This window comes from Rattus norvegicus, chromosome 14 (assembly GCF_021556685.1).
Source record: "Rattus norvegicus strain SHRSP/BbbUtx chromosome 14, alternate assembly SHRSP_T2T, whole genome shotgun sequence".
Taxonomy (NCBI): Eukaryota; Metazoa; Chordata; class Mammalia; order Rodentia; family Muridae; genus Rattus; species Rattus norvegicus.
The window spans coordinates 17,311,357-17,322,899 of record NC_141547.1 but is presented as its reverse complement, the minus strand read 5'-3'; the positions used below and the strand labels follow the sequence as shown (position 1 = coordinate 17,322,899).

Here is an 11,543-nt window from a genome sequence, read left to right as displayed (position 1 = left end):
TTCCTGGGTGTGTTAAGAAGCTTTCTTACCCCTGAGCCTGGGGTGGCATATAACTTTTATGGTTTTAGAAAGCTGCTATGTCATGCAGAAACCTGTGTAGAATACATTTCCTTATGTGGAATTTCTGAATGTGTAAGTTCTGGAAGGATTAATGTGTTCTCATCTTACAATTTTAGACACTTGATGTCTTCTTCGTATGACATAATGTCATGACCTACTCCTCAAACTGTACACTATTTATTAACTCGTTTATTAGCGTTGCTATTTGGGCCACTGAATATATATTTTAGATAGATGAAGAAGGTAAATTCCTTGCCTAGTTTTCATAAATAAATATTTAAAAGTTATTTCTAGTGAGAGAAACTTTGGCAGATATCTATACTCTTAGAGTCTTGAAAGCGTACTTAACATGTCTGAATATGCCTTGCTGAGGTATTTAGATGCCTGTGACATGTCTTTTAAAGACTTTGCTTTGTTACAAGGAGATTAATGAATGCATCACATCCATTATTTTTTTTTTGATTCTTTTTTTCGGAGTTGGGGACCGAACCCAGGGCCTTGCGCTTCCTAGGTAAGCGCTCTACCACTGAGCTAAATCCCCAGCCCTCACATCCATTATTTTAAGACTGTACTTCGTAAAGTGTCTCACTTGTTTATATTGCTCTTTTGAGAAAAATAAAGTGTTTCTAAATTTCGCTCACGTTGCTTCCGATTTCTTATGACGGTGAACCTCATTATCCTGCATTCTGCATTATTTTCGAAGTTGGCTTTTCGGTTGCCTGGTTTGAAGAAAGGTCTGTTCCCCTAATTCCTTGAACCGTTTTAATTTCTAAAGTCAGCTCCAGTTTGGATCCCCCTCCAGGGCATCAGTAGCTTCTGGGGACTTTAGAGGGGGAAGATATGCTCTTGCCCATCTTAAATCCTTGACCAGCTCTCTGCTGTAGCTCAGGGCTCAGGTGAGCTCCAGATGTTCAGACACAAAAGGCTGAGGCTCCAGCTTGGTGCCTTGGGAGGCAGGGGGAACTCTGGGAGTTGGGTCCCTGATGGGGATTTGGATCATAATGGGCAGAGCTTTCAAGGGGAGGTGAAGACCGCAGCCCCTTAACTTCCTTTCTCCCACAAATCCCCCATGGGCGGAAAGGGAGTGTCCTCTGCACTCCTGCCCCAGATAAAGAAAGGGTCAAGACTGATTCATCATGAAACCAAACCTCAAACCTTCAAAGCTAGGTATCAAATAGACTTTCCCTCCTTTTACCCACTTAAAGTTCACCGTAGAAGACATTATTCCGGTGACAGAGAGCTAATTAGCACACCGCACATTTCCTAGACATAAAGTAAGTGTTACAAAAGCCTGGCAGGTAAGGTTGTGTCTCCTCTTACGTTGTTCCCCTCAGGCTTTGCACCCCTCTCACACTCCGTTGTTGGGTGCCGGTTCTCTAAGCCCTGCTCATTCTGTCTCATTTGCTATGACTCTGCCTGCAAAGGGCTTGCTCCTTTTTTGCTCACAAGAGCAAATTCAGCTTGGCACCAGCAATACCTCTCTCATGACTTTTTTCCCTGGCCATTCCCAGCTCCGCGTCTTTGGGATACTAGATAAGCTGAGTTACAACAAATGTTGCTTCGCTATTGTTTGTGTATGGGTTTCTCCATCCTAATCTACAGAGAGCTCCCCTACAGCAGCTACTACCTTTCTCTGTATCCCTAGCTGATTAAATGAGCTAATAGCATCCTAACCGAAGTTACTGGACACAGTCCTAAAGTCAGTAATCAGGTTTCTGGTGTGTACCTGCCTCTTCTCTCCCTGTCTGTAGGAAAGCTCCCATAATATCTCCCTAGGATTTGCCTGACAGACTTCTATCCTTTCTCCCTCTCCCTCAAAAAACAGCTCCCCCCTTCCCTTACCAGATTAGGGCTGCGTTTTATTTTCTTGTAGGGTTTTGCATTTTTCCTTTGTAACATTCTGTGTGCAAAGGTGTTTAGTGTCTGTTTACTCCAACATCACTGTGCTCCTCGTGAGAGTAGGGGCAGTATCTGTCATGTTCACTGCAGTTCCTAAGAGAGTACTTAGGGCACAGTAGATATTTTAAAAAGACCCAGGTTCTAGGCTGATGAAAACTGGTTCTCTTTCCAGCATAAGATAGTAATTTGTATAAATAGCCCATTAGGGACAGCAAAGAATATTAATCTAACTCATACACAAATACATACCTACTACAATTAAAGTACTGTATACACTAACATCGGTATGTATTTTCATATACTGTGTGTATTAATATATTATTAGCTAGGTAAAAACCTTGTTTCTTGTTACTTTTTCTCTCTCTTGTTGCATATCAAATATCAACTCAAGTGATACATTTTCGACTATCATATGCTGCTTTATCAGTGCAAAAGACAGAGAGGCAGACAGAGGAGAGGATTCAAGGATATAAGGCAGATTAACTTAGTTTAAAAAGGATGCCTTCCTTACAAGTTTTACAGTGATATAGGAAAGTAGAAAACACCTCGAAGTTACAAAAACAAAAACAAAAACAAAAGAACCATTAAACTTGAAGAGTAACTTCTTTAATTTCTCAAATGACATACGTCATTATCCCAGGAGTTGTAGGAAACAACAAGAAACAAACCAGACTGCCAGGAATACTTGAACTCTAAATTCCAATGTTTCGAACAGTCTTTTATGAGAATGATCTCTTCCTGCTTAAGTGCCCAAGAGTGATAAATGGAAACATAACAGACACCCTTGATGATGAAGTGCGAGTTTGGGAACAAAGAAAATTCCTGATTATCTTTTCTTTTGTCACCTCTGTAATTTTGTTCTTTTTTTTTCTCCAGATGTGAAATTTAAAAGTTTCCTTGGTTTCTAGACCACAGACTCACTGAAATTCGTATTGTCCTTGCAATTCTGGGTGCCATGGTCACTCTCCAACTGGTCACTCTATGGGGAACACATGGGCTTTGGTATTATCAGGGTGCAGCCTGTACAGAAGCTTCGCTAACACATGCTTTCACCGCATGACCATTTCATCCTTCCACCCGAAAACACCTGGGAGAGATTACTGGAGCATCTTTCTAACGATGTCTTATATATGTCTGTATCCTGTTTCCTTCCCTTTACTCTCTGAAACTCTCCTATACACACGAGAACAGTAGGCCTCGAATATGTGGTCGGTTAACGTTGTCTGTGCACCTGCCTTGGCTCAGGCCATTTTTAGTTTGTACCGTTCCTCGTTCAGCATGCCAGACTTTCTGCTTGCCTCTGGGTGTGACTGGTTTAATTCCTGAAGGTATGACAGATTTATGGTAAAATATGACTTGGTGGTTTTGTATTTCTATCAATTGTTTTTAATGCTCGCATGAGGAAAAGAATTTCTGTGGGTAAACTCTCTCACGCTTAGCTTGAAAATCCTTCCCGGATGTCACAGAATGAGAACTTTGCGACAGGGAAGGAGCGCCTGGGGAACTGTAGTTAACATCTGTGACTGAGTGAAGGGAGAGAAGCAGAATGAGCACGGTGTGTCTGATTTAGGGGTGGGGGTGGGGGTGGGGGACACTCCATTCCCTCTTAGTCAGCGGAATTCATATTAGTGTCCTGAGAGAGGTTGTTCATACCTCCAACGGGAAGAGACAGAGGGAGACCTACGGGTTAAGTTCAAGATTTGGGTTCCGTAAATATCAATATCAGCATCTTGCTCCACAAACTTAGAGCATCTGCCAAGACATAGCCACTGAGGAAACTCATCCTAAGGGACTTGTTTCTTGCATCTGTTGCAATGCTTTACCCTGATTTTCCCCGGACGAAAAGAAAGAGTTGGTTCTCTAAAGCACTCGGCGTCTCCTCTTTTCAGCTCGGTCTATAGTACGCAGCCCGCAGCCCGAGACAGGGCCTTTCAAATCTGCTTCTGAATGTTGGTAGGTGTGCAGCCTTGACAATTTACATAACAATCCACTCCTCAGCTCTGTCACCTGCACCCTACTTTGAACCTACCTTCTGAGCGAGCACTGAAGGCTGGATTGGAAGTATGGCTGCTGTCTACTGTCCTAATGCAGACCCCCATTGGCAGTGAGAAACCCAGATCTGGATGTTAAAACCTACATATAATTTATACATGTGTGTGTAGTATTGCTACTATATGTGAATGATTTTAGTACTTTAAGGACTTATTTCTAAATATATGTCAAAAGACTTGAGAAAAGTCTATATTCGCTATGGACACATTTTTTTTTCTGTGAATTATGTAGCAGTGGTATCGAATGTATGACCAATTGTTTTCCCTAAACCATTCATCAATTCAACATCAGTACACAACAGACCAAACATTGTGCAGGATCCTTGTAGCTTGGGATAATGATGAACTAAGTATCCAGCCTCTTCACATAGTTTTATAGAAAATAAAGTGTTTTGCCAGGAAACAGTGGCTTAATATATGACCTTTATTCATTCTGGGAAGAGGCACACATGTCCCCAAAACATGAAGGTCAGAGGACAACTTGGGAGAGTTGGTGTCTCATGCCAAATGGATTCGTGGGATCGAATGTGAGCTATCCAACTTTAGGGCAAGTGCTTTTAACTGCAGAACAATCTTGTCAGCAGAAAACCATGTTTTTCTTGAGAGGACAGAGGCATGGAGTACAGAGAGGGGAAGGGAAGAAGAATGAGAGGATCATGTTAGAGAGACGTTCCAGCAGCCAACACCAGCCAGCCAACCAGAGGCAGCCATTTTGAGTTTTCAGTGGTATCTGTGGCTGGTTAACCAGACCCACCCCTACTAAAGAGAAAGCAGGGGAGAAGGCAACACCCAAACGCCATAATTATGCAATAATAAAACAAACCTTCAAAAGAAGAAGACTTATTCCAAGCCACTAAATTAAAAGTGGAGTTGGCACATGGCAAGAAAAGAGTGCTACTGGCTTCTTAGGTTCTAAAGCAGCCTTGGGTTACAATGTCCTCAAACGATGACCACACTGTGAAAGAGAGTCGGGTCCATGCATCTGATGCTCAACCAATGCAGGTGTAGCAGTGCTCCTGGGTGGCAGTATCTGGGATGATTCTCCATCCTGCACACACCCTCCGCATCTGCACTTTGCTCTGGGCAGAAAGGAGAAAGGTCAGGTGAGTGTCAATGCTCTTGAGATCTGCACAGTTTCCATCAACTCAGAAAACATTTGCTTCCAGCTCGCCCAGAAAACCTTTTGTGTCTCCTTTCTCCGTGTGCTAGGGAACTTTAACAAACGGAAAGCTTTGCTGACTTAGCATCTTCTGGGCCCCTCGCTCTGATACCTGGTTCCCAGATGATTGTTCCTTTCCAAAGAGCCATCTTAAAGAGCACAGTCCAGAGCGCTGTGCTGAGCAGAGCTAACGCATCTTTATTTTAATGAATAAATAATCTTCCAGTAGCCATAAAAAAAAAAGCCAACAGATAGGTTTTGTTTTGAGTCATAGAAACTGGCTTGTTTCCGGAGTGATTGCTATTTATAAAGCGGCTCAAGGGGAAAATAGATAAAATAACTTACCACACATTTAAAAAAAGTGGGGGGTGGCAAAGAAAGATTAATAAAAAAGGTTATAAGGTTATTTAAAAACTAAGGTCCTCTGCTCTCTCTTCACTTTCTATTATGCATAAAAATTATAATTTTATACAGACCAGCTGCTTTTGATTAAATCGCTATTATAAAATACTTTGTACACATTTTCACAATGAAGCAACACTGCTTTTCATATTTCATGTAGCACGGAGACAGAAGGCGTTTATACAAATGATATGTACAGCAGTGAAGACAGAGTACTAGTAAACCCCAATGCCTTTGGCAAGGATTTAGCTCTTTCTGGAGAAAGAAAAAGTTAAATGAATAAGTGTCCTAAGAATTTCATAATGTCTGGCGCATCATAGTTATTTAATACTTTTTGAGCAAACAGAAACCACCAAATAGATGTTTTATCTCAAGGCTGACTAATAAAGCCTGTCAATTTTACATGCCAATTAATTGGTCGATACCTCCTTCTGAACCTTGCTGACGATGTCTTCTGTGACAAGATGCGTTTATTGATTGACTTAAAGCAGGTCATCATGGGGACATGCCTGCAGTCTTAGCTCTTGGGAGACAGAAGAAGGAGGAGGAAGAGGATGATGGTGATGATGATGATGATGATGATGATGATGATATATTCAAAACTGTCTTAGGCTATACCTTCCCAATGCTATGACCCTTTAACTCAGTTCCTCAGGTTGTGCTGACCCCAACAATAAAATTATTTTCTCTGCAACTTTATAACTGTAATTTTGCCACTTGTATGATTACAATGCATATATATATATATATTATGCAGAATATCTGATATGTGACACTGTGAAAGGGTTGTTAGGTCCTCAAAAGGTCAAAACCCACGGGTTGAGAACCACTGTGAGTTTGAAACTAGCTTGGTCTACACTGATTGTCCTTGTACCTAAGAAGATAGTTCATACAGTTCCCCGCTCAAAGAATTAGGGGAATCTTAACAATTGAATGTGGAAAAGAAGTTTAAATAGTATTAAACATGGAGAAAAATGCACAGGGAAGCCCATAAATACTGTCAAAAATGTGGAGAGCTGTTTGTGGTGGCCGGAAAATGAAAGTTTAGGAATAATGTTGAAAATTCTTTCTGTTTCACTCTGAGTTTTTTAAGATGTGTAAATCTATAATGAGTCTTATAGAATCATGCTTTTGTACAGAATAATCTTTCTGCACAGACGTGTTTTATGTGTATCTCCATAAATACATACACATACATACACATATGAATGCATATAGAATAGAAATGTCAAGTTTCTATCTGGCAATGGTAGCTATAGACGGCCACCATTGAAAAGCAGTAGTGTGGAGTAGCTGTGAATGGAAAGGAACATACTTAGTTTTCATATGCCTGCAGTGTATGACTATTCCATTAAAAATAAAAGAGACAACAAATATGTAGATATTCATGTACTCTCACGCAGTAGAAACAAGTAATTTCTTACGTATGGAAATTCTTATTTATACTATTTGGATGAAATTGAAAAAGGTAATTTACTTAGAAGACAGAGAGAAGTCCATAAACTCACACCCAAAGAGAATCCTTTATATTAAGTGACTCAATATTTTCACCCCACACGCCTTAGAAATTCTGATTCCCACCAAGAACCAACCCAGGAGCTCTCTTTGTCATTCGGTGAGAGTAGGGCACCTCCTCCTCAGAGACCACAAGCTGGAGACTGAAAGTATGCCTGGAGTCTACTACGCCCCAAAACTACGCCGTAGAAAAGGTGTGGCCCGTGACTACCTGCTCGCGCAGCGAGAATGCTTACAATGTTCTGGCCTAGGTCCCACCTCTAAGTCGGGGGCTTATGCATCTGTAATACTCAGACGCTGAGGACAACACCCGGGATGCAGATGGACTGACGCACAACTTGTAGCTAATTCTGCAGAATTTTTAAACCGGTCTGGTCGATATGGGTTGGACACAACTTGACCATCCTTTTATGGTTAGGAACCACATATACACTCACTTCCCCTTCCCCACCTCTTCAGAGGTATAAAAAGAGGTCCGGAGGCATATAAAGCCACAGAGCAGCAGTGTTCTGGGCAGCCTCTCATCCTCATATTGAGCTCTGGAAACAGTTCTAGCTCAGGGTTCCTCACCATGGGCTTCAGACTCAGACCTACATCCTCCTGCACCAGGGCCAGCTCTCTTCGTAACCTACAGGTGCTGCTGAGCCTGCTTCTCGTTGCGCTGGTTCCCCTTGCAGTTGGAAAACGTAAGAGAAATTCAGGGAAAGAGAGCGGAGGAAGGCTGCTTCCCTTCATCTTGTATTCAGAGGCTTGTGGTGCTGATGGTGGGGCTTGGGTACATGCACAGAGATTGTATCAGTGCTTCTGGGTTTGGAGGATGTAACGACTAATAATTCTAAGACATACTTGTGGGCATTTCAGATGTGGGAGATAACCATCTGGGCTCGCCACTCGAAGTTTACAGATCATATTCCCAGCGTCTGTGGGAAAGAGGGACGATTGCCTTCAATTTGCAAGTTAGGAGAGGGAGGAAAATAACGCACAGTCGCTAATTAAGCCTTGTGATCCCGTGTAGCTGATAACAACGAGCCATTTATCGAATTGCGCTGCAGATGTACGAATACACTCTCTGGAATCCCACTGAACTCTATCTCCCGTGTGAATGTGTTCCGGCCAGGAGCGCACTGTGACAATGTGGAAGTGATGTAAGTCCCCTATTCTTTGTCCTGCTCTTGTCCTTGCAGAATGCTCTCCACGCTTTCCTCCCTCCTCACGACCTCCTCCGACAGAGAGGCTGTTACTCACAGTCAATACTTTTCTCCTTTGCAGAGCCACACTGAAGAATGGAAAGGAAGTGTGCCTGGACCCGACTGCCCCTATGATCAAGAAAATCGTCAAGAAGATATTGGAAGGTTATTGACCAGCTGCTTCGTCTGTGTCAAACCATTTCACTGTGCAGGAGGGACTGACGGTTTGAAATCTGGACTTCGTAGAGTTATTATCTACTTTGAAGTCGGGATACTCTCTCATTCTGCTCAGAAACCACATTGTATTCTGGGAAGGCCTTGTTAAAGAATGGCTCAGCAAACAAACGACAAGGAAAATGAACAAGCCAATTCGTAACCTGCAATTTATGGTATATTTTTGCAAATTCTTGGCTAAACACTGGGCCGTGTGCTGCATTTCTTCATTTGAGCTTTTCTCTCCAAATGTACTATGTCGAGTTTTCTTTCTGAGTTTTTAAAAAATTATTTATTGTAGTTTTGAGATTACAATTATATCACTCCCCTCTTTTTATTCCTCCAAACCATTCCATAAATCCTTCCTTGCTTTCTTTCAAATCCATGTCCCTTTTTTGTCATTGAGTGTATATATATATATATATATATATATATATATATATATATATATATATATGTGTGTGTGTGTGTGTGTGTGTGTGTGTGTGTGTGTGTGTGTGTGTGTGTATAATCACTTGGGGACATGCAGAGCATTTTTGCACTGGTCATGCCCAGGATACTTGGTAATAAGAATTTTTCCAGTGTCTTATCCCTAGAATGACTTATTTCCAAGAAACCTCTGCAATGTCTTACATGTGTTTTAAGTTTCAAACTAAACATAATAAAGCCATAGAAAGTAAATGCTGTAAGTGGTGGCCATTTACTTCGTAGTGAGTATGTTTAAACGCCAGTGAAAAAGGTTTAACACAAACTCCACTATTGTCTGCCACAAAGCAAGGTGACAGGTCTGATCTTCTAGTAAGTCTTTTATTATATCCACCCCCCCCTTCTCCCTCTCAGACTGAACTTCAGGGCATCATGTATGTTAAGCTACTTTTCTGTCACTGGGCCACATTCCTCAGCCTCTATTTTTAGAAATTTTTTCTATTTATCAATATTGCCAGCTAACGTCACTAAGTTGTGTCATTTTTAATGCCCTACACAGTCGAGAATTGAAAGACGCTAGTCATATCCCCCAAAGCTATAGTAAGCCCGCCTAGTAGCCATTTCAGTCTGGTCAGGTTGCTGACCTGCGTTTGTGGCTTAGTTTCTTCATCTCTAAAATGGGGATGATCTCTTGCCATCTAATAGAGTTAATGACAGAAAGAAAAGGACCTAACTGAAAAACATTTTAAATACTGTGTGTCACACAGCAGTTCACATGTGAACGTGAGGAACTGGTTACTAGCAGAACTGCTAGCCCTCCCCATATTGCAGAAAGGGAGGAAACCTGAAGCTTAAGAAATCGTAAGACTTGTCTTGGGTTAGAAGTGTAGCTCAGTGGTAGAATGCTTGCCCAGCACGTGAGAGGCCCTAGGTTCAATTCCCAGCAGAGTCCAAAGAAACCTGCCTTAGAAAGTAAATGACCTGAGTGCATATTGGAAACCATGCTCGTAAAGCACTAGAGCTTGACCCTTTTGCTGATCCTTCCTTCCCTAAGAGGCCACTTCACATCACATCAGTTATAGGTACATGGGATACTGCTTGATTCAAACTCCCCTACTCTATCCTAGTCATGGAAGAAGAGATAATTTCACCCCCTCCAACCTGTACATGGGCTTTGGGGCACTCGTATACGCTAAACACGTACTTCACTCAAGACTCAGCATGATGGAGGGTTTCCTTTTGTCTCTTCACCACCAGAGGCTCAGGTCTGCACACATCTTGTCTGTAATTCAGTTGTAACTACTCAAATGTCCACAACCATGTGAGAAAGCAGTAAACGGTTTTATTAGCTTCGCTTCAGTTACTATGAACAGCTGTGCCTCTCTGAGGCGGTCTCTCTACGAAAGCTATCAAGGCTGGTTCTTACCACAACACTGGTTGCCCTGTGCTTTTCTTGAGGTGAACGTATCTCTCACTGCTGGGCACCCAAACTGGATTATCTTGATTATCTTCTTTAAAGCTAGAGAAAGGCTGCCTTGCCTGACATCATTGCTTGAATTCCTTTACTCTGCGAATGCTGAAATCTTTGGTGAAGGTGGCACAGAAGAGTTTTCTTGCTGTCCAGATTAAAATCCTCTTATCATATATATATGTATATATATATATATATATATATATATATATTTTTTTTTTTTTTTTTTTTTTTGCTGACCCAGCCGAGGCCTTGAGTTTCAGTTCCCTAAAGGCATAGGGATTCTGACATGTTTTGCAGTAGCCGTTGTTGTCCATGCTGAGTGTCCATAAATGTATGCCCCGGGGAGTTATGCTTGACTATATCACTATGCATGGGGGGCAGATAAAGGGGCACATAATTATAACCATATATGGCATGAATTAATATAGAGATCTCCAACTGTCCCAGAAAGCTTTCTTCTCTACTCTTCTCCAGGGTAGAGCTGAGCAGACTAAAAGATTTTATCAAAGAAAAGCCTTCAAATACTACCTCAGGGATGTTTCTAAAGAGTCCTGAGAAGAGCAGACCCTGCCGCCTCCAGTAGATTGGACAGCCGTAGCTCAGAAGAGCCTCCAGAATTTCCTGCAGGAGGCTTCAGAAGGTTTCCATCGTGAGGATGAAAGTCAGAAGCCATTGCCTAGCCATTCACTTCAATGTTTTAATGGCAGAAAATAAATTTCCAGTCACGCATCTCTAACCACATGGCAGTCAAACTCACAGCAAATCAACAGGAAGCACGGCAGGGTGTTTGGGGTAGGGCAACCGGAAGTCGGGAAGGCAACAAATTGGTACTGAAGGTGCATGTTCTGTAAACCGCATGGGGATAGCAGAAAATTCTCTGCCACATACAGCATACCTTCTGCGAAAATTCCAACTGTTTCTACCTCTGTAGACTGTTCACATAAATTCACATTGGGGACGTGGATCCTGCTGACAGCTGCTGACAGCTGGCCTCAGCTGCTGCTTCTTCTTCTTCTTCTTCTTTTTTTTTTTTTTTCCTGTTCTATGTTGCTTTAATCTTGGCTGGCCAGATCTCAAGTACTGTTCCACAAGTGTCATTGCTTCTGTGGATCACTTCCTCATCCCCTATCCCGGGTTTCCGGACTGGGCTGGCAGTG

The 11,543-nt window shown here is 42.1% G+C and overlaps 1 protein-coding gene and 1 long non-coding RNA gene across 4 annotated transcripts; one reads left to right on the top strand and one right to left on the bottom strand.

Annotated features, from left to right (window-relative positions):
- Positions 1-4,420: 4,420 nt before the first annotated feature.
- Positions 4,421-11,479, bottom strand: LOC108352723 (uncharacterized). 3 transcript variants are annotated; one of them, XR_015637316.1, is made up of 3 exons: positions 11,282-11,479; positions 4,834-5,089; positions 4,421-4,608 (listed from the first exon to the last, which is right to left on the bottom strand). It is a non-coding gene; the product is annotated as an uncharacterized LOC108352723 (long non-coding RNA). The 3 variants fall into 3 exon arrangements; XR_015637317.1 differs by lacking the exon at positions 11,282-11,479 and adding an exon at positions 7,323-7,421; XR_015637315.1 differs by lacking the exon at positions 11,282-11,479 and adding an exon at positions 5,282-5,448.
- Ppbp (pro-platelet basic protein) lies at positions 7,654-8,458 on the top strand. Its single transcript, NM_153721.1, has 3 exons — positions 7,654-7,772; positions 8,102-8,231; positions 8,356-8,458. The coding sequence occupies exons 1-3, from the start codon at positions 7,658-7,660 to the stop codon at positions 8,444-8,446; spliced, it is 336 nt and encodes a 111-aa protein (NP_714943.1). The 5' UTR covers positions 7,654-7,657; the 3' UTR covers positions 8,447-8,458.
- Positions 11,480-11,543: the final 64 nt, after the last annotated feature.